Source organism: Fukomys damarensis, unplaced genomic scaffold, assembly GCF_012274545.1.
Source record: "Fukomys damarensis isolate Sample0158 unplaced genomic scaffold, DMR_v1.0_HiC HiC_scaffold_38, whole genome shotgun sequence".
In the NCBI taxonomy this organism is placed as follows: Eukaryota; Metazoa; Chordata; class Mammalia; order Rodentia; family Bathyergidae; genus Fukomys; species Fukomys damarensis.
In genome coordinates, this window is record NW_022900950.1 from 18,068,888 (window position 1) to 18,092,831 (window position 23,944).

Consider the following 23,944-nt stretch of genomic DNA (forward strand, 5'->3'; position numbering starts at 1 on the left):
ACAATGACGGTCATCACTGGCAGAGTGAGAAAGGTCAACCCGAGAGCAGACAACCTTAGTGACAGGGAGACTTTATACGAGTTATTTGTTGGGTGTGTTGTATATTTGCTTCCAGTACATAACTTAACACCAAATTGTAATACATCTGTAATGAGCAACATAATAGCTCATTATAGATGAAACATAGTAGAAGCTTCCTTTTAAATTTTAAATTATCTTTTAAATTATCTTCCTTTTAAATTTCATCCTATCCAGGACTGGGAATTTTAGCTCAGTGGTTCCAGTGCCTGCTTTGTAAGTGCAGGAATCCGAGTTTGATCCCCGGTACCAGAAAAAATTTTTTTTCATCCTATCCAGTTAGCACTATAGTCTATGGATAAGATATTTTACAATAATTCTTTAAGGTCATTTCTCCTAATGGAAGGGGTGATCTGATGTGAAACTCTCCCTTCTGCTGCATTTTTCTATTTATTTATGTCAAAGATTCACCAGTCACAGTTTATTTTCCATACACTGATTTGCACTCCATGTTTAACTCAGTCACATCTCATTCTCTTACAGGCTAAATGTTTTGGGGGTATGATAATAAAAATAACTAAGTTACAATGTTGCAAAAATATTCTAATTTACATGGAAAGAGGGGAGTGGCAAAGGGGTTTGCAAAGGTCCTTTTCTACTTTTTTCTCTCCCTTCCTTCCCTCCTTCCTTTTTCTGGGTACTGGGGTTGAACTGAGTACCTTGTACTTTCCAGGCAGGCGTGGTGCCACTGAGCTACATCACTGGCCTTCTGTTCACTTTTATAAAGTGTGATCTAGCCCAGATTTGATTGAATCATTCTTATGATTGAGGCCAACACAGTTGCATGTTTTATGTTACATTACACAAATTTTTACTGCTGTAATGTGTGTAAACGTATTGAGACTTTTTGAGTACTTTCTTTCTTTTTTTTTTTAGTACTGGGGATTGAGCTTGTGCTTGCGAAGCAGGCTGTGGAACCACTGAACCAAATCCCTGGCCCCATATTGAGGCTTTTAAAAAAGATTTTTCTTTAACTTTTTCTCATTTCTGCATTCTTAGGGGAAAAAAAAGCAAGCAACCCCCCAGCAGCTCCAGATATCTAAACACCATGTAGTACACAAATCCTGAACATTCATGTAAGATGCCAGAGGACGAGGAAAATAAAATATTTGAGCTGCTATAGAGAGCATTACAGCTGTTTTATCGGGGATGAGTCTAATTATCACTGTGTTATCTGGACCGTGAAACATGGCAAAGGCAGGGCATGTGACACCTCTTACAGGGCTGGAGCTCATTCTGGGCTGAAAGGAGGCTTTGCCAGATGTAAATAGCTAGATTTCCTGGTGGTGAGGTAGTAGTTTTCAGGGTTTGTTCCTTCTTGGGATATAATTGTATTTTCACCCTTTAAATTTCATAAAATCAATAGTTGTATTTATTAAAAAATTAAAAAGACGCTTATGGGTCTAGACAAGGGCTACAACAGAGTAGAATCCAGGACTTAAATTGAGAATAATTAAATGAATTTATTTATTTATGATTATGATATAATTTAAAAAGAGTTTTCCTGAGGTCTAGTTTAAAGCCAAACAATTCAGTCTCGGATTCAAGTGATTATCTAATTTTTGCCTTATTAGGCAGGAGAATTATACAAACTATTTCAAGTAAAGTGACTGATACAAATTCAGTTCTGGTATCTGGGTCAGAATTATTCTCATTTTATTCTAAACTAATTTGACATCATAGCACATGAATACCAAAATGAACCCAGTAGTGAGTGATGTTGTATTGCAGAAAATAGAAGAAAAAACTTAATAACAGGACCCTTTAGATGGCACTGCATGTTATGGGGAGCATGTAAACATCTTTGGTTCTGTTCAGGTTACTTTATAAAAGGTGTGGTACGGAAACACAGTTCCAGCTGCCCCATCAACCTGCTCTTCTATAGGTCTCAATATTATCACAGGGAAAGGCTATACTCTTTGCCAATAGACAGGAAATAAAGGTACATTCTGAAAATTCCACAGATATGTCTGGAATGGCTCAAATCAACCCTTAAAAGGACCTGGATATTCTACTCAACTTGAAAAATTAATGCTATCTTTTCCTCATGAAAAAATTGAATTTCCTTTGTGATAACAAAAATGCAAGGAATAAAACATTGATTCCTATAACTATTTGTAAAAATCCACAGAAAAAAGAGACTAAAAAAGGAAAAAGCAGAGCAGAATAGTACCTTGCATCTAATACATATTAAATTTTTTTTTTTTGAGTTGAAGTTTTGGAACTTTAAAAACCTTTTTTCACTCCTCTAAGTAATTATAAATAAAAGTAGTTTTTGCACAAAAATATGTTAGTGAATCAAAAATCAAATGTTAAGGCTGGTTTTAGGATAAATAAGCAATGAATACTAATTTGGATTCCTTCCGTAGCTTTCATGAAAAGATGATTAAACCTATTTTCCATGATTCATGTCATATAAGATAAAAGAAATCAAGACAGACCATGTGCAATAAACTATAAAGATAAGATTATGTGAGTTCTATGCAAAAACAAGAGAGTGATATTAACTGATAATGTACAAGGCAGGCCAAGCAGAATGTACATCAGCTGTCAGACTGCTTCATTCCTTTTATAGCAGTTGTTCATCTGAAAATAGCTTCCAAATGAGAAAGGATCACTACAAAAGGATTCATTACCATAGGCTTTTCAACACCCACTCTAGAGCTTCCAGTTTGTTATGATAGAACGGCAAGTATTTGAAGGATAATAAATAACATAAAGAAGGCTCTACTTGAATACTGAGCTATCTATATTAATGAGACGAAGGTTTCTTTGGATACCATTTCTGTGGATTTCCCTCATGATGGCTGATGCTTGCTCTTTCCTCTGCTTCACCATGGTACTGTGTGATAGCATAGTTTTTTTGCTGCCTGTTAAAAATAAAGGGATGTTATTAAAGTAATGTGAAGAACTCAATTGCTGTTTTATACTCCTACCTTTGGAAGAGAACATCTTATTCTTTTGTAAGAATTTATGATTTCTTGCCACTGAGACTTTAATATGCATTCCTTGTCTGGAGACAGAGCATGTTATTCAACCACAATCAACATGAACAGAGGATGACACTCAGAGTTTCAAACCAGTCTTATCTGTACATTAGTACAATGATCATCAGGCAGTGAGAAACAATGAAACAGCAGTGTCCTTCCCTCACTCTCTCCCTTTTCCATTGTTTATTTTTAATCTGTCATTGTTTCTTTACTGGCCTTCATTTGTATCAGTATCACAGTACATCAATTTCAACAAAACTGTAAGAATGAAGGAAACACAGATTAAGCCAGAACTATCTGGTGGTGGCATTTTAATATTGGCACCAACAGCTGTCTTTCAAAGCAAAGAATGCTCATTTGTGAGTCACAGTTCTGAATTTCCTAGGGCAACTGACTAATAGAACTTTTTAGGAAACAGTTTACTCACCTTGCTGTTAGATGTGCTTTCCAGCAGGGCTGATTCCCAATTGTAGAGGAAGACTCTGGAGATAGAATACAGATGGCACTTAGGCCCAGTGGATTTTATCCTTGAACCTGGGACGGCATGGTCCCCAGCTCTGACTCAAACTGAGAACTGAGGCTTTCTGCAGGGACCAGCATCCAGCTGACATCAGCTGACTATATATAGCACCAAATACTTCAGCTACTCATATCTTCCTGGCGAAAGGGAGGAACGGGGAAAGATTAGGTTCTCTCCATTGTCTGTCTAGTTTGTGAGATGGTTAGATGAAATATTCGTTCACTGAACATGAACAAAGTTTTTATCGAACACCTTTTGTTTGAAGATGTCTTTGACAAAAGGAATTTTAAAAACTATAAAGCCAGGCCTGGTGGTGCACGCATGTAACCCCAGCACTCTGGAGGCAGAGGCAAGAAAACTGTTGAGTTAAAGGCCAATCGGGGCTACATAGCGAGATTAAGGTCAGCCTGAACTGCCTAGCTAAACTCTTATCTCGAAGGACCAAAAAAATTGTAAGATATAATTCTTATGCTACATATCAATTGAGGTGACAAGCAGCATGTGCATAAACTAAAATAAAATGATAGGTTATTTATCATTAAAATGACCAGTATGGACAAAAATATCTATGGAAAGAAAACAAGCAATGGTGGGGGCTAGACCTTAGGCAAACATAAAGAACTTATGCTGGGTTCATAAAACTGGGTATAGTTGAAGTGGAAGTGGAAGAAGTTTGAAATGGACCATTATAGGTTCAGCCATGAAACTACTAAAAATTTAGACTTATAATGAGGTCACACTTTTTGAAGAGACTTCATAGAGAGCAGTCTCTGTAAAGTTGACTGGTCTCTTCAAGGCTTAGAGTCAAGAGTTTCTATTTGGGGGAATGAGAAGAAAGAAATTTGAAAGTGTTGGCCTCCTTTGGTGGCCTTTGGGAATAAAAATACATTTCCTCTCTGGGATTTTTCTTTTACAACTTCCTGTTTCCCAGACATGCTTTCCTACTCCGCATGGCCCACTCCCTCACACTCTTGGGACTCTGCTCAAGTACTAGGTCCTTATGAAAACATTCCCCATCATCCTATCTACAGCATGACATTGTGCTGTCCTTTGGTCCTTTACCCTGCTTTATTTTTCTTTATATTTTTGTATTAGTCAAAATTAAAGCCAAATGGGGGGTAACAAAAATCCCTCAAAATGGAAACAAACAAAAAGATAGAGCCTATAATCTCAAGAAATGTAATCTATGGTGGTATGACTATCAAGAGTCCATTTACCTTCTAACTTTTGCTCTGTTTTCCCTAAAAATACAGACCCATTTGGCTCCATTGGGCCCCATTATCATGCTTGTGCTTTAGCCAGTAGGAATAAGAAAATGAATCTCTCTCTCTCTCAATCTCTCCCCCCCCCTCTCTCTCACTGTGTGTGTGTGTGTGTGTGTGTGTGTGTGTGTGTGTGTGTGTGCGCGAGCGCGCGCATTCACCTTGGGATTGAAGTCAGTTCTTTGGTACTGAGATTCATCTCCAGTTCTTTTTAAAATTTTATTTTTGAGACAGAGTCTCCCTAGATAGCTAAGTTGGTCAGGCTGGGCTTAGATTTGCAGTCTTTCTGCCTCATCCTCCTGGAGTACTAGGACTACAGGCATGCACAAAAATACTCAACTAGAACATGTCTTGATATTGTTCATACCTTTCCTATTTGCATCCCATATAGCCATAGCTCCATAGCCATAAGTAACTCAAATGAGAAATGTAGCAATATGTAATTTTGCATTCTGTGGGGCTATGGGACCAACTAAAGTCAGAAATAGCCGGGCGTGGTGGTACATGCCTGTAATGCCAGCGCTCAGGAGGCTGAAGCAGAAGGATGACTGTGAGTTTGAGCCCATTCTGGGCTACCTAGTGAATTCAGAGCCAGACAGAACTATGAAGCAAGACTCTGTCTCAAAAAAAAAAAAAAAGAATTTACAGAGAAGATAATGGTCACTGGGTGACAATTGTCAATTTTTGTCATAGAAAATTTTAACTTATTTTTTTTATCTCCTAGCCATCCTTTATCTACTTTCCTAGTCATGTAAACATTTGTTTATCTGATCTTTTTCCTATTAAAATAGAAACATCTAAGCTGAAGGTATAGTTTATAGTAGAGCATTTGACTAATATGACAAAGGCCTTGGGTATGATCCCCAGCATTGTGACAAAAGAAAAACAAAACAAAAGCCAGATTTAAGAAAATTTAAAATACTAATACAATAACATAAGAATTCCATACATATTTGGGCTTTTTCTCTACCTTTTGCACTTTGAACTGTGTCTGGTATGTTATAGCATATAGCATTCATAGAATGAATGAATAAATAGGTGAAGTGGATGGGGATTTATTTATAATTGCATACATTAACTGCTTCAGAGGTTTGGTATGAGTTTGGATGTCTCTTCTTGTTGTGTTAAATTGTTATGTTGGAATAAATGGAATTGTAATAAATGAACAGTCATTTAAGTTTATGAAAGTAGTAGCCATTTATGGGAGAAGTATTCTATGAGATTGAAATAGATTACAAATTTCAGTATCTAATCATAGTATTATAAGTTTGAGATTATCTATGGTAGATTTAAATTAACTTAACCTTAGAAGCAATTGCTTCTAAGCAAACATTTGCCTTAAAATTATTAATATGTCATGGCCTGTGGCTAGATACTACTCCAAAGCCTCATGCAGTTGTAGATGGCTTTTCAGAGGTGGCTAGATCTAGAGTATATGATGCTGGGATCAAGGCTATGTGATTAGTAGATTAGTCCACTGAGTGGTTTGGCATAGTTCTCAGAGTGGAAAACTGGAAGGCCCTTCTTGAGTATGAATACTATCTACCCTAAAGGATGGGTAGCTTAGAGTGACTATAAGGGACAGAAAGAGGGTTACTGTTGTCACTGCTGCTTTGCTACTTTGTTGCCTGCTGCTTTTGCTGTTTTCTGCCTACCATGAACGGTTTCTCCTTTGTGATGTCCCTTTTTGCCGTGCCATTCTGCCAGCCAACTATGGACTGAAATCTCTGCAAGCTGTGAACTGAAATGAGCTTTTCTTCTTTATTTTTGGGTGTCAGATATTTTACCTCGGAAAAGTAGCAAAAACAATAAGGTACCAATAAGAAATTATTTAGAAAAAGCCAATGAATTTAAATCCCCTTTCAAGATCCTTCATTTGTCCTTATATATCTGGCTACTGTAGTGTGCTTTTAGTCAAATCTTCTAAATTCTTAGTTTTCTTCCTCTGTAAAATGGAGATTGCAATATGTACCCCACAGAGTCAAGGACACTTTATATATAGCAATCTTAGAAATTCTTTATACTTAGTACAGTTTAATAAATGTTTATTTTTTTTACTAGTCCTACAATATGAAAGAATTTAGACCTTTAGAATAATTAATTGCATTATTTAGTAAAAAATAAAAGAAGTTTTCCTAATTGGTTATCTTCACGTTTCCAACTTTTTAAAATGCAATTATAAAGGTTGAAATGGTATTCTCAACAGTCAGTAATTATGTTAGGTTGGGGTTTCCAAAATGAAAATAGATATCTTAAAAGATTTAATGAGTTTTACAGGATACAATATATTACTCATTGTGTTCATTTTTAAGATAGTTTTTAAAATTTTCTTGCTTCAGTTTTAAATATATATACATATTCGATTTCTGAGTTATTACTTGTTCTGAAAAAGAAGAAAGAACAAATACCAGGATTGTAGTTCTAAGGCAGTGTGTGGCATCACATCCATGAGCTTCAGGGCACTAATGCTGAACTTTAAACAGAACCTTAATGCCTCGTATAAAGCACTGTCAGAATATCCATTCTGAAAGCCAATGCCTTTTAATTTTAAATCAGGTCAGTTAATTCGCTTTTAGTTTATCTGCACAGAGAAAGTACTAGTACTCCCCCACCTTAGTTTCTCATGTTGCTATTGATGCCCTTTTGTCCTCAGCCCCCACCTCTGCATTTCTATGACTCAGTACTCCTCTCTTCACCACACACTCTTTCCTATAAACTATAAAAGATACTTCTATCCTCGAAGACATAGTTCTTATCCTTGTCCTACAAATCATTCTGTCTTTGGGGCTTCTTCCTAATTCAAACAGGGTAATATTTTATATTTTTCTCAAGGTGTAAGTATTTTAAACTATTTAGTACTAAAGACAAAATATGACACCTTCTTTTACAGGCAAAATAATAGGATTCTAATGAGAGAACTTTGTATTTTGATAGTGTATTGAGATGGTAGACATTTGTAACACCCCTATACCAAACTATTTCACTGATGAGGCTGGCCACAGTTGTATTTTTAACTTCTCACCATTTGCTAAAGGAGAAAAAAGATTAAATAAAGTGACTCTTACTGCCATCATACTAAAGAACAAAACCCACACCATGAGGCCCGTGAAAGACAACCTTATCCACCCAGGGTAAACATGAGCACTTTAGCCAACTGGTAAACAAGGTCTACATTGATCTTCCCCTAACTGAGAACTTGTTTTTAAATACTGTGTTTATCCTTGTCCTATTTACAGTCTATATTAGGTGGCTGTGGGCAATTAAAGATTAGGGCAGGATTGGGAGGGACAGGATGTGGAAGCTATTGTGTGTTAGGCAGGCAGACACCACATTACCATTATTGAGGATGGGTTCTACACTGGTGCACACACAACCCCAAAAGAGCAGGTGCCAGATGAATGTGGAGTGATGAATTGAACAGTCGGTTATCTTGCTAAATCTGGAAGTAAAGACCTGTTGGAAAGGATAACCAATGTGTTATAAACGTCACACATCCAGTGAGGCTGTCCCTACAAGCACAGGCTTTTGTTTACAAAATGCTCTTTCTTCTTGGTGCTCAATTGCTCACATGGTTTCTACTTTCCTAAATGAGAAAGATTCAGCCCACAATTGACCTTACCATGCTAAGATGAAGACAGAATACTCATAAGCAGTATGGTGATGGCCGTTTTATAAGCCAGTATGGTACACAAGAAAATCAAATGCATTTGTGACTGAACTCGTTACAATAAAGGCCTAAAGGCAACAAAAGAACTGAGAAACTATTACAACCACTACCGACTTCAATTTGCTAGGCATGGCTACCTATGTTTTACAGATGAGAAAACAGGTTCTGGGAGATTAAGTAAAATTCCCAAAGTATCTTACTTGTAAGTTACAAAGATAGAATTAAACATGGATTCTGTTTGATACAAAGTCTTTTGTATTTTTACAATATTGTGAAGAAATCTGTATTTTCCTAATCTCTGATATCTATGAATATACAAATACCTTTTATTAATATTTACATGATAAAATAAAGAAGCAGAGTTGAGAATTTTCAGAATAGCTATAGCTATGTGCTCTTTACTGATCTCCTTTGGAATTTAACATCCAAGTGCTAGGTTTATTTTGGCTAAGGAGATTTGCTTATAACATTTATGGGTCTTTTCTTACTTGTGTTTTTCTGGCTTGCAGACTTCTGGAGTTCTCCATGGTGTCTATTCTCAGGGTGCTTTCCTTCCTTCAGCTGTGCAAATACTAAAGTTATTAAAATACTGAACATAAACAAATGTGCCATTTGCTGCACAGACCTCCCCTTCCTTTCTGGTGTGTGCACTACAGTGTCATAAACACACTTACCATTGTCACTGCCAGCAGTAGGCATGAAATACAGCTCCATCAAAGCAGTCCACTTATGTGGAAGTCTCACCATTTACCTGTCTTCCTTTGTAAATTTATTTCTTTTACTAAAGCATATCCATCTCAGCTCTTAAGTCTTAACGTGAACTGGGAGAAAAGGAGGGGTAAAAGGAGCCTTATGACCAGCTTGTCAAGCACAGAAGGTAAAGTCATAGGGCTGGGAACTGTGAAAGAAATAAAGTTTCACATACAGGAATATTAAGACACAAGTTGCCAAAGAAAACCCACAAATCATTTTTTCCTTTGCTTTCATAATCCCAACATTTATCCAAAACTTTGTCACATTTCCTTCCACCATTCTAGCCAGCCTGTATTTTTCCTATACAGATCCAAAATACTGAAGTTTTTAAAAACATTTTTCTGTAAGGCATCTCTCCTTACATACAAATTTAGCGCGATCTATTTAAATAAAAACCCATTAAACAAAATATGAAGTTTCTGAAAAAAAAATACATACAATGCATTGTCAAGAAATTTACTGACAGAACCTGGACCTCACAGACAGCTGTCACGTGACAAGTGTCTCCAGCATGATTGCAGCCTTGGACAATGGAACCAAGGCTGCTCCATTATGCAGTGTTCATCATAAGGCCTGGCATATGTTAAGAGTGTAACAAATGTTAGCCATTATTATTATTAGCATTTAAAACTAGTATAAATGTATGAAAAGATATCAAAATATATGAAGTCACTTGAAGTAATAATGGTTTAAACCTCATTTACAAATGAGGCAGAGAGAAGTGAAGGCCCATGTTTCAATTCACACATAGAGAAAAAGTGGAGTGGTTCTTTAACAGAAACAGATATGGATACAACTTAAGCTGTAGTCCTATTTCATATGAGTAAAAAATGTATAGTTCAAAATATAGATTGTTAAGCAATAAATCGTCCAGAAATGAAGGGGTGGGTGTGAGGCTACATGCCTGTCGTCCCAGCTACTTGGAAGGCGGAGACAGGAGGATTGTTTGAGAGAGTAAGAGGCTAATTTGGACAACATAATCTCAAAAGAAGAAGGCAAAGAAGAAAGGGAAGAGGAGAAGGAGGAGCAAGAGAAGGATAAGAAGAGAAAGAGGAGGAAGAAGAGGAAGAAGGATGGGGAGAGAAAATGAAAGTGTATATTTTATAAGGTATGATTTGTCAATGGGTCAGGCCTGACATCACTAACAAAATCTATTCTGACTCTGTGCTCACCATCACAACTTCCATGAATCTACTGGTTTCTCATGTGCTTTGTGAGAATCCAAAACCACCCACTTTCTCCCATTCATGTATGTAGCATTTTAATATAAAATGTTGAGTAAATTGTTTTGAAATCATGAATGGACAAGTAAGAACAAGTTTAAAAAATTGGAAAAGTAACAAAAGAGTTCAAAGGAAAAAAAAATCAAGACAGCCAAAGTCTGCAAAGGCACAGAGGACATTATATGAGACAATGTCATTTGATTTGGCAAGAAATGTTATTTGAAGAATTTGGAGATTCTTTTCATACTGTTGTATAGTAGCAACTAAACCCAAGTAGAAAGGGTTCAAGGCAAGAGTGAATGAATTGGAAATTTAAGCAGCATATGTAAATGCTGCAGATCGTCCCCCACTTACGATGGTTCAACATAACGATGCTTCAACTTCAGGATGGAGGAAAGCAATATGCTTTCAGTAGAAACTATACATCAAATTTGGAACTTGAACCCTTTTCCCAAACAACCAATATTCTGAACAATCCTCTCTTGAGATGCTGGGCATAGCGGTAAGAGTTGGCCACACTACCATGAGGTTGAACAATGGATACTCTATGATGTTATCTAGGGTAGGTGTATTTTGACATCATATTTTCAATGTACAAGAGATATGTCAGCATATAGCTGTAGAGGATTTGTGTTTGAAAGACTGGCCATGAACTGAAGGTGAGAGGAAGTTCAGTGTCTAGAAAAGAAACTGAGCTGCACATGTGTGTGTGATTATCTGTGTGTATTTTGGAAGTGGAAACTCAAACATGTTTGGAGATAAAAGAGAAACAAAAATTCTGGTAATTGGAGATTTGGAGTAGTTCGTCTCTGAGACTTGAACTGTGGGCAGAATTTGTGCTCTACTGTTTTATTCCTTAGTAGATGGAGCCACCTTCTAACTCCAGGGTTTAAGATAGCCCTGACATGTGGTAAGCATGTGACAAATGCTGCTGGATAACGTCGGATAGTGTTTGGCACACAGCAAGAATGCAAGGTGTACTAGTTCCTTTTTCCTCTTTTAGCTCCCCCATCCATTCTCATTGTCACCGCCTGATTCCATGCAGTGATGGGACAAGAAGTGATGGTGGGTAGGAAGCCTTTAGCCCCTCACTTTATATCCGTCCTTGTAAAGCTGAGATGTTGTATTTGCTGTGTAAGCACAGCTCAAATAAACACATTCTAGGTTAAAACAAATTCCATCTTCAATATTCCCTTAAAGAAGTATTTTATTTGTTCCAAAACACCATATACAGTGCTTGCAGTTTCCTTGCCTGCTTCCTTTCAGCTCATCTATTCAATGACTATTTTCTTGTGTAGCTACCATATATGAGATGTTCTGAGCACTGAGCAGTAGGGCAGGTTTTTAAGATGTTCATCTGCATCGAAGTTACATACTAGTGGCAGAACCACTGAGCTAAATCCCTGGCCCTGCATGTTAGATATTGAGAAATACAAAGGAAAATAACAAAGCAGAGAAGGCAGGCAACACTGTTTGGGGGAGCACTTTGATTTCACGTAGAATGAATAGGAAGGCCTCACAGAGAAAGTGGCATTCAAGTAAAGACCTGAAAAAAAAAGTGGGAGTCAGTCATGGTAGGACAAGAATAGAAGCAGGGAGGTCATTTAGAAAGCCCTTCTAATAATCTAAGCAAGAGACAGTGGTGTCTTGGTTTACTGCAGGTAAGGTGGTGGAAAGTAATCAGATTCTGGAAGGGAGAACCAACAGAATTTGATGGCAAATTAAATATAGAGTATAAGAGAGAGAGGGATTCCAAGCCTTAGAAGCTGAGAAATGGGAAGGATAGAGTTGACATTTTCTAACATTTGGGTGATTCTAAAAGAACTGGTTTTCGGGGGAAAGTCAAATACTTAAAATTAGATATGTTAATTTTGAGGTGAACATTCAAATGGACATGTGAAGTAGCCAACTGGGTATGTGATCTCAAATTTCTGGGAAAAAGCCTCAAATGGAAATAGAAGTCTGAGGTTTTCCAATACTCGTTTAAGTATATATTTAAACCTTCAGCCTGAATGAGACCCTTTTTGTTGGTTCCTGTCTAGGAACTCAAGGTCTTAGTGTTGAAATACTGCAGGGTTATTTCTGAATCTCTTCTCTTTTCTGTCTCCACTCATCATCTCTGATTCTCTCCTCTTTCTCTCATACTTGTTGTCAAATCTGGCCAGAAAATCTTAGATACCTTTTGCAACTGACTTGTATTGGTCAGCTTGAGACAAAAAGGTGGTTGAAACCTACTACTTCATGGCAGCCAGGAAACACTGAATAATAATGATGCAGAAAGAAAGCGGCCAGAGACCAGATGTAGTCCCCAAGGTCATGTCCTATGATCCACCCGTGTACTCTTAGAGGTTTGCTTACTAATCTTCAGTATGTCTCTCAAGCCAATCAAGTTGATGAGGTAAACCATCCCAAGTCTACCCCTTATCAACTTGACCATATGCATCTCCTCAAGCCATACTAGAGATAGTAATAAGGTGATAATTCTGCCTAGCATGTTGTAATTATCCTGTCTACAACAGAAAAATCTCAACAATTTCAGTATTACTCAAAATTCCAAGTCCAAAGTTTCTTCTCAGATTCAAGGCAAGCAGCTACAAGTCCCTGTGAAATTCAAAAAGTAATCTACATAATCTCAAAATTCAGTGGCACAAAGTAAACATTCCCATTCCAAAAGAGAGGAATAGAAAAGATTTAGATCAAAGCAAGATTGAAACCCAACAATGAAAACATTAAGTCCTGCAGTTCCATCTCCAGCTCTGGGGAATGGGGTGGAAATATATGCATTCCAAAGGGCTTAAATGGCCCCACCCCTATGGCCACCCCTATGGTTTTTTATTGCAACTCACACAGCCTCTCTCTTGGTCTGGCTTCACTCAATGCCTTCAGCTTTCTGTAGCAGATATTCCACATTCATGTCCTCTCCAACTTCCTGGGGTCTCCACTGCAGTGTCTGCTTCACGCACAACTTCATACATTAATCTCTCAGGGGATACCTGGTTGTTCTGTGCTCTGTGATCCTGTCATACATTGTCTGGCCTCCCAGGCCATCTTTTTGTTTTTGTTTTTGTTTTTTGAGACAGAGTCTCACTATGTAGTTGTGACTGACCTGGAACGCACTATGTAGTTCAGGCTGGTCTTGAACTCACAGTGATCCTCTTGCCTCAGCCTCCCAAGTGCTGAGATTACAGGCATGCACCACCACACCCAGCTCCAGGCCATCTTTTGAAATATAGGAGAAACCCCCTATGACCCCATAAGTCTTACATTCTGTGTGCCTGCTAAACTAAGATATCATGTCCAATATTAAAGTATGCCACAAGTTTGAGCAGTAGTTGGGCCCTCTTGGATCATGGCTTCAATGTCTTCTGAGTCCACGTGTGTCTCAACACAGGTAAATACTTTCCTAGGCAGCCCTGAGTGAAGATAATAACGTGACGCTTTCTTTTCAAAGAAAAGTCCCTCAAAATACTTTAAATTTTACGTGATGAGTGGCAACTTACTGATTCCTGAGATGTCCTCAGTTATCTTTCTTCTTGTCCTCATTCAAAGAATTTGGGTTTCTTTTTAAGGCACCAATATCTTCAGCAATCACAACTTCTTTGGCTCCAACAGTAGACATGTTTCTTTTCTAGCCAAGCTGAAAGTTTAAAAATTTTTTTACTCAGCATTTATTCTCAATTCTCATTGTAAATATGGCTGAAAGCAGCCAGCAGTACCCATGCTATGACCAGAATGTTGTGTTGCCTTGAAATTTTCTCAGTCAGATTAGTCTTCTACTTTTAAATTCATCATCACACAAATTCTTAAGACATGGACAACTGTAGACAAGTTCTTTGCCGAAATGTAATATGAATGACCTCTAGTCTGATTCCCAATAAAATTCTTGTTCCCATTTGAAACCTTATGAATAGTCTTTAATGTCTGCATTCTTGTCAGCGTCTGATCTTCTGAATTCTATCAGAACTGCCCATCTAATAATAGCTTTCTAGTATTTTTCTAGCTTGATTTTCTAAACTTTTCCAAACTCCTACTGCAAACCAATTTCAATGGCTTCTAAATCACATGATTAGGTATAGTCACAGCAATAGCCCCACAAATAGAACTCATTTCTTGTATTTGTCAGCTTTCAATTGCTGTGACAGGATACCCTCCATACACAACTTAAGGAAGGAAGGATTTATTTTGCCTTACAGTTTCAGAGGTCTTAGTGTATGGTTGGCTGGCTCCCCAAGGTCACAACCCAATGTCCAATCCAGAATTATGTTTACTAACATCCTATATGTCTCTCAAGCCAATAGAGTTGACAAGCAAGATTAACCATCATGTGACCTATTTCCACCATCTTTGCTTTCAATACCCTGACCCATTTCTCTAATAGATTGTTGTAATAATCCTGTAGCCAGTCTTCTATTTCCAGAAGTACTTTCCTTAAGGCTATGTTCAATAGGTAGTGAGATTTTCTAAAAATTTAAATTATTTAGATTTATTCTGCTGCTCCAGTGGCTGTCTATCTTGGCCAGAGTGAATGCTAATCTCCACAATGGCTGATGAAGGACTTATATAATCTCATTATCTGATAATACAGTTTCCTTGCTGTTTGCCTCTGTGTGCATTATTCATTTACTTATTTCTAGTTAACTTTTTCCTTGTGTACCTGGACCTCTCTAAGCATGGCTCTGTGCTAGATGATCTAAGATGCAAAACTCTCAGAAGCTTGAATGTACAGGTACTACTAGAAGACCCACTGCTTCAGTTCTTACATATTTCCCAAGGTTCATACTCCTTCACTTTAAGAGTTTTAATTATTTGCCTAGCAATTTTCAAGGAATTAAGATAATTATCAGTGAATTTCACTTTTATTTATTTATTTATCTATTTATTTGGGTAACAGGGACCGAACTTGGGACCTTGCACTTGCAAGACAGGCAGAGGAAACACTGAGCTAAATCCCCAGCCCATCTCTTTTATTTTTTTAAGTTGTACTTAAACATAATTGAAAAGTGGTACAGATATTTCAGGAGAGATCATTATTTTTTATCTACTTCCAACGCTAGGCAACTCAATGAATTGTAGGTCCTTATAATGACTATAACTGTGAGATTTGATAAATTCTGAGTGATATCACTGTTATAAAGAGTGTGCTTCCCACTAAATAACTTTATTAACCTCTGTGGCATTAAGTCACCCTTTGAACTTGATTTTCTTATCTCTAAGATGCAGTATTTTTTTTACTACATGTTTGCAGTAAATTCATTGTGGGGAAATGATACATGTCCATAACACATCCCAATTCTCCCCCTCCTTCTTCTTGGACTCTTTGTAAAAAATAATGTGTTACCAGCATCAGATCCATTTATTTATTTTGTAAGTCTTTGTCAAGTTAATTTTCATAAATACAGATTAACAGACAGACTAACAAGCCAAAAAATAGAATACATAAGAAAATTATACTAAGTCAAGTCCATGCTGGATTAAAATAACTTTTTTTGTCTCTTTTTTTCCTATAGTCTTTTATTTTGCACTTTATTTATATATTGTGTTTTTCATATTAAAGATACCATGTGATATTTAAGCTTGTATGTCTGATTTACTTCATGTAACATTATGGTCTCAAGGTACATCCATTTTTTTTTTTTTACAAATGATTCAAATTCACCCTTCTTTATGGCAGAGTAGTACTCCATAGTGTATAACTAACAGATTTTCTTTAGCCATTTGTTTGTTAATGGACATATAGGCTACTTCCAAGATTTAGCTATTATGAGCCACGCTGCTTTATATATAGGTATGCATACATCACTGTGATATGAAGTCTTTAACTTTTGAGAGGATACCTAGGGGAAGAATGGGTAAAATGGAATTTTTATTTTTAGTTTTTTGAGCAATCTCCATATAAGTTTCCATAGTCATTGTTCCAGTTTATATTCCACCAAAAATGATGAAGTGTTCCTTTTTCCCTGCAGCCTTTCCAACATTTGTTAATGTTTTATTTCTTGAAGACAGCCATGCTTTTTGGAATGAGATGGAATCTTATAAGATGTAGTAATTTATCTAATATATCTTCCCAAGCTGAATGTATTGTAGGTGCTCTAAGTCATTTTGATATCACCGTTTCCCAGATTTTGTTTTGGGCAGTCACTTTAAATCTCAAGTAGTCTCATGTCCTCACCTAATTATGCCATAAAATATCGTTTTCCAGGCAAACATGGCAGCACAGGCCTGTAATCCCAGCACTCTGAGAAGCTGAGGAAGAAAGATTACAAATTCAAGTCTAGCCTGGACAACTTAGTGACTTAGTGAGATCATCTCAAAATTTTTAAAAAAAAAATTTTTTTTTAAAGGGCTGGGGATGGAGCTCAGTATGAAGGCCTTGGGTTCAGTCCCCAGCACTGAGAAAAAATATTATCATTTTCCATGTGTACTATGTTATGAACCAAGCTAGAAAGCATGTCCTAGACTTCTTTTAACAGTCCTCCTGTCTCTAAAGCTCTTGATTCATTCTGTTGAATGAGCATATTATGTTCCTGAAGGAAGGTGGATAAGTTTTACAAAGAGTTGCTTTGAACTTATTTGTGAATAAAGAAAATCTCAAGATTTGGTTCAAAATGAGTTGTTGGGAATAGTAATGCTCTCATAGGAAAAACGGTTCTGATGATCTGAACACACCCAGGCCCTTGCATGGCTCCTAGGACACAAGTCCCATTGCTCCTGAGTAGTTACACATTGTTTATTCACCTTCTCACTTCATTTTCATAAGTTCAATACTGCGGGACAATGCAGAGGTTAGCTTAAATGACCTTATTTCCTTTCCTTTTACTTTTGTTGATATCTAATAGTGTGTGCCTTTGTCTTGCTTTATGTTTTCAGCCCTTCTATTTCCTTGCTAATTTGAACAACTTTAAGAAACAAAGCCTGATTTCTTCCCAAGGACATAGACCCATAAATCTTAGCAAAAGCTGAGACTGAGTTTACCTGAACATACGGGTTTACACCTCCTTTGAGTCTGGCTTCAGGGTGAATGTTTAGCATTCAGCAACCCAGACAATAGACTGGCTCTATTGTTTGGGGTGTAGTATGTTCTACCTTTATACAAAGGCTAAACAAAACAGAATCCTGTCTCCATCCTAGTCCTACTGAATCTGAGCCTCTGTGAGAAGAGGGATGGGGAGTGTCAAGGAATCTGTGGTTAATACAAAACTAAAGTTTCAACCTTGGCAATGGGTTCTTGTAACGCAGGAAATAATTTTCTTGGAGAATGGGGAAGGGTTTGAAGAAAATTTCACAGAAGAGTTTTTTTTTTAAATTTATTATTTTACTTTTAAAAATTTATCCTTGAAGGATGAATCAAAATTTGGCTAATGGAGAAGACTGAGGCGGGATATTTCAGCCAGAAGTGGCCTTAGGAGAGGAACACAGTGTGACTCTGTGACATATTTTGAAGAACTGTAAGTGGCCTAGGGTTACTAGACTGATGCCTGATACAGGACTGAGGAGCTGGCTCTGAAAAGTCGACTAGGACTAAGTTATGAGAAGTCTTGAATAAAAAAGTTATATTTTATTTCTAGGCCATAAAAGCCATTAGAGATGATATAATAATGGCATGGCAATATTTTTATGTAATAGTAAAATATAGCAGCAATATACAGAATAAATTCAAGAAGAAGAAACTAGAAACAATGAGGCAAAATGAAGATTATTAGAGTAGCTCAGAACAATGATTTCAAGCAATAGCTGGGGAAATGGTGATAGAGATAGATTGGGAATCATCCCTTTGCAAAATATATATTTACTCTTTTGCAGGTGGTGGGTCCTGTGCCAGCTTCTTGGAACCTAATGAGAAAATTGATGTAAAAATAAATAGCTATAGGGTAATAAGGTAATAATTATACTAGAGGTTCATTGAGAAGCTACTGAACACATGTCAGAAGCAGTATCTAAGCACTCTTCCAGCCTTAAGGACATCGTTATGAAGCAGGTAACATCTCAGGTGATGCTTGTAAGATTGTGGGCATCCCAAAGAAGACATATTCTAGGCAAAAGCAACAGTAGTAAAAGATTAATCTGAGTGGGCAGGAGGGCATCCAATTTTGAAATGTCTTGTATTATTTGCAAAAATGTTTAAATGTATCTTATAGTCCATTATAAAAAATGCGAACAAGAAAACAAGTGTTTGTACAGCACAAGCTATCTTGACAGTAGTACAGAAGTTAGATGGAGGTGGTATGGATTGCACAGTCAGATTAGAAGCGGGGGGCTGCAAACGAACACTAGTAACTACATGAAATTAACATGTCTTGCTAATTTGATTAAATGGATGTTGTGTGTGTTTCTACACTTGCTTTTATGCACATGACAACACACATGTCCTAGTTAAAGAAGCAGAAAGAATTTGTGATTTCAGCTGACTTTTTGTTTCTCAAATGAGGGGATAATAGTGTGATCGTCTATAATAGTAAATGCATGACTAAGAGGCTGGCAGTAAATTAGTGAGATTTTGAGTAACATGGAAAATTTTAGGAAGCAGATATATATGTACCCTATAGATATGTTATATATATGAATATCAGGAAAAAGATAAAATAAGATTTAGGGACTGCTGAGATATTGGAAGGAGTAGCTGTGAGATATTTACATATCAAATAAAGGGTGAGGAAAAGGTTGGAAAGAATAAAATATTGAATTTGACCTTGAACATCTTATAAATTATTGGACAACTATACAAACAAGTTGATTAATTCATAAACTCTCAGTTTAGACTTCCTAGGTTCAAATTCCAGCTTTAGCAGTTAAGAATGAATGAACTTTAGTGTTTCCCCATGAGCAAATTATTTAATCTTTAAGAGGCTCAGATATTTCATCTGTATAATAGAATTAATATGAGTCATCAATTCGTAGGATTTGTGAGAGGGTTAAATGACATATAGGAAGGCACTATAGGTAATCCTAGAGCATAATTAGTGTTAGCTATTATTGGGATTATTTAGTGCCTTAGTAACTTTCTCATTGCTGGAATAAAATACCCAACACCTACAGTTTAAAGGAAGAAAGTTTGTTTCAGCTCAAGGTTTTTAGAGCATTCAGTCTACAGTTTTCTGCTTCTGAGGCAGGAAGAGCATGGTGGAAAGGGTCTGACAGGAGAAAGTCGTTCACATTATGGTAGCTGAGAGGCAGAAAGAGAAAGGTGGAGCCCACGAGGAGTCACCAGCCTCTACCTGGCCTGACTTCACCACAGCACATTCAGCAGCCTAATGACGTAATTGCCTTCTCAAAGTTGTGCTTCTGAGCTCATGAGAGTTTGGGGGGGGTCATTCTTGATCTAAACCTTAACATTTAGGAAAGATGGAAGGCCTTTGTTCTTAAATGGTTAAACTGTAGCTCTAAACAAATTTTTATGAAGAAAAAAATTCTTTGTTGCTTGGTTAACATAGAGAATGTAACCTGTCTTTCTGTATTTTTGTCCTTGGGTCAAAATGATGTAAAAACTAGAGTCTTTCATAGGAAATGTAATTGATATATCCCATCCAGTCTTTGAAAGGTAGTTTACAGTTGATCAGAAATGCAACACGATAAAACAAAGAGCAAACTTGTGATGTTCTCAAGATCAAGGCTTTAATGTATCCATTAACATAAAAGTACCTTGCTCTTTATCAGGCATGAAAAATTATTTAGGGTCTCCTGGCTAAGCAGCATGAAAGCACTTTTCTCATTTAATGTTCTTAATTAATGCTTCTTTTTTCTTATCATCAAGCATTGGCAGATCCAGTGCTAGCTTCAAAGGAAGTGGAATATATCATAGCTTGCCTAGATTGTGTCATTTGCTAGTGACTGAAAAAAAAGGTAGTAGTTAGGTTTTCATGATCTTTTCTCCTTAGATGCAAGAAATGAGTGAATTTTAAAAGATCTAAGTGGATACATCTTATTTTTTTCCCCTGGAATTAAATGAATGACATGGTCTGATTAGGCACCTCTTTGAGTGATGAAAGTGCCATCAGATTCAAAAGACTTTCAAACTTTCTTAGAAGAATTAATATTTTTCCCTATTTTGTAAGTCATTGTTGCAGACACTTTTCCTATTTTACTGTATTTAATATCATAACAGTCCTTGGTGTAGGTGCTATAATTGTATCTCACTTTATGGATTAAGAAACAGAAATAGATATAGTAATTTATCCTCGTACTCTGAAGTTGTACTTAAAAGTCTGTGAGTTTGGTCTTGATGCTCTAGTGTCTGTGGTTAATTTTAAAGAAACTGTAGAATAACAATATAAGCAATTGGTCCTACAAATTTATCTTTTTTTCTCATTGAGTTTATTGGTACATTTTAGGGATACAGTACAGTTACATTCATCATTGGGATCATGAACCTTCACATGACAGATCTTGGTTCTCAGTTTTTCCCCTTATCCCTGCCCTCCCTTCACCCCCTTCTCCCTTCCCTATTTAGAAGTACTTTATTTCCATTTTTCATTTTCTCATTTTTTCCTTTTCCCTTATTACCTTCCCCCTATCTTTCCCCCTACCCTTCCCATTTCCCTTACACCTTTATCCCTTTTCCTTCTATTTCACATTGTCAATTATACCATTAGGATCTTATGTACAATTATAGTTTTTCACACCAGAGAAACTATTTGGTATTTACACATGTGTGACTTATTTATTTCACTTAAGAATATATCCTCAATATGCATGCATTTTCCTATGAATGACTCTAGTTTCTCATTCTTTATTGCCGAGTAATATTCCATTTTATAGAAAAACCACATCTTTATCCAGTCTCCAACTAATGGGAAAATGGGCTGTTTCCAAGTTTTAGCTATTACAAACTGTGCTGCTATAAAGATGGGTGTGCATAAATCACTGTGATGTGATTCTTTTAATTCTTTTGGAAAGATACCCAGCTGAGGGATGGCTGGGTCAAATGGAACCTCTAATCCTAGGTCTTCAAGGTATCTCCATATTGATTTCCATAGTGATCACACCAGTCTGCACTTCCACCAACAATGGAGAAGGGTTCCTTTCTCCCCACAACCCCGCTAACATTTGTTATTGGTTGATTTCTTAATAGCAACCATTATTTGTGGGGTGAGGTGGAATCTCAGTGTTGTTTTCATCTGCATCTCTTGAATGACCAGTGATGTGGAACATGTTTTCATATATTTACTTGCTGCTTTTATTTCTTTGTCTGAGAAATGTCTGTTCATTTCAGATACCCATTTTTTTTTATTGAGTTTATTGGTACATTTAGGGATACAGTACAGTTATTTTTGAATAAGATCTTTATATTTGGTGGGGATTGAGTTTTTTGAGTTCTTTATATATTCTAGATAATAGTCCTTTGTCTGAGGAGCAGCTGGTAAAATTTTTTCCTACATCCTACAAGTGTATCTTAAAATAGTTTGAAAATACATATGTATATATTAAGTGAAATAGATACTTAATTACATGTCTTTTGTTTTTGTTATTGTTGTTTTGAAACAGAGTCTCACTGTTTACTTCAGTCTGGCCTTGAACTTGCTATGGAGCTCGGGCTGGTCTTGAACTCATAGCAATCCTCCTGGGTCAGCCTCCTTAATGCTAGGATTTCAGACATGTGCCAACATGCCCAACTTTAAATTATATATCTTTGGTAAAAATGTACATAAAAGAATTACACTTTTTAAAATCTCTCATTTGATATTAAAGACAATTTTTTGAGTGAAACTGGAAAAGATTTTTGTTCTATTTTCAAATGAGATTCAACAATTAAACGTTTTACTGAAGGTTGCCTCATAAACTGGGATCACAGTCTAAGCTGGTTTAGTGTTTTCCCACCAGGCCAGCTTTCTGCCTGCACAAACAGTAAACCCACATTACCTTTTGAGAATGGAGGAGGCAAGGGATAAAAGGATATTTTCATAAATGAATTTTTACTGAATCATAGAAAAGGGCATACTATTTTATTTCTATGATATTCAATACTGAGCCTGAATTGGAAGTGAAGAGTTTTTAGATCATTTTATCTTATTTTTTCATGGACACTCACAAATCCATTCTTACCAGCTAAGTTTCAGAAGCTGCAGTTCTTCGAAGTAAAACTGGAAACTGGACTGTTATCTTCATCTGCCTGTGAATAAAAAATAAATCTTCTTGAATAAACTTAAATGTGCTTCTAATGAGAATACAAAATAGTATTTGATTTTATTTAAAGCCATTCTAAAACCTGATCCCTCTTTTTGAGGGGTGCTGGGGATTGAACCCAGGACTTCATGTGTGCTGGGCATCAGTTCTCCCACAGCCTGAGCTCTTAATGTCACTGTTTGTATTCACAGAGTAGTTTTGATTTTCTTAATAATTTGTTGTAATGATATCATAGACTAAGATATTTATTCTTTCTGCTTTTCTTTGTTTTCTAAATTCATAATATCTTTAGAAGTTAATCAGTTTTTTCCGCTATACATGATGCAATAAAAAATTCTGGATTTATTTCATTAGTATATGTGCTGCCAAAGCCAGCACATGGATTTATTTTATTAAAAGCCAGGCTTTCCGGGTTGCTACTCAGGTTCACTGGGCCGCACTCCACATTCCCTCCAGGCCCAGTGCTTTTTTGAGGTGACTTTGAATGTGAGGACAATAACTGTGTTCTAAATTCTAAGCCTTTGTTTGTTTGTGTTTGTGTTTTTTAAAACATCTAAGAAGTAATTTTAGGAGAAAGTTTAGAAAACCAAACAAAGAAGTTATGAGGAGGTGGTAATAGGTACAACACCAGGAGAACTTCTATTTTGCTGGTATTCTTTATCTGAAGGAAGAATCAAATCGTTATGCTTTCACAGGCCTTCAAAAATATGCATCTGGCTAGTAGCCAGGCTCGACCTGCTGTGGAAACATTCTGTCTTTTTCACCCTTGAGTTGAATGGTGCCTGCAACACAGCAGACCAGGAAAAAAAGACACGGCTGCGTAGTGACAGCACATTAACTTGGTCTATTTCCTTTGTGCTTTACCCCGAGTTATTCCAAATGCACTGAGAACCAGGAAGATCTTGCAAGAGTTAAAGGCTGCTCCCTGCTCTGGACCACATTCATTCAGGTAGACAAGTAATGGGCACTGGAGCGCATGAGTAGATGGAGCGACAGTGGCTTTTCTGGCTGTTGCCCTATGTGTACAATCACCATGCAACCTTCTCCACACTGTAAAGTCAATGGGACAAGAAGAAATACAGTCAAAGGGTAAAGGGAAATCCACCCTTCCTACCCCTTCTTCTCTCACACATAGTCCATTTTTATCTTCCTAAAAACAAAGGATATTCTTTTAATAATTTTCTCTTTTTCTTTTCTCTTTCTTTTGCCATCTTTCTTTAATAGCATTTAATTCATACTCCTGATAGGATTTTGGCATCACATATGTGTTTTATTTGTCTCTACTGTTTTGTAGTATTTTATGTTCATCTTTGTATTGTATTTTCAACACCTAG

The 23,944-nt window shown here is 36.7% G+C and overlaps 1 protein-coding gene across 5 annotated transcripts in view; it reads right to left on the bottom strand.

Annotated features, from left to right (window-relative positions):
- Positions 1-22,596, bottom strand: part of Myoz2 (myozenin 2) — a 50,555-nt gene extending 27,959 nt beyond the window's left edge. The window contains exons 1-5 of one of the 5 annotated variants that reach the window (XM_019205567.2): positions 22,530-22,596; positions 13,994-14,130; positions 8,186-8,303; positions 3,496-3,550; positions 2,859-2,948 (exon numbers count right to left, since the gene is read on the bottom strand). In XM_019205567.2, the coding sequence (XP_019061112.1) occupies positions 2,859-2,934 (76 nt within the window). In that variant the 5' untranslated portion in view covers positions 2,935-2,948; positions 3,496-3,550; positions 8,186-8,303; positions 13,994-14,130; positions 22,530-22,596. Of the gene's footprint in view, positions 1-2,858; positions 2,949-3,495; positions 3,653-8,185; positions 8,304-9,005; positions 9,079-13,993; positions 14,131-22,529 lie in introns of those variants that run through there. The other 4 variants (XM_019205566.2, XM_033760051.1, XM_010610810.3 and 1 more) reach the window with 4 other exon arrangements.
- Between the last annotated feature and the right edge of the window lie 1,348 nt (positions 22,597-23,944).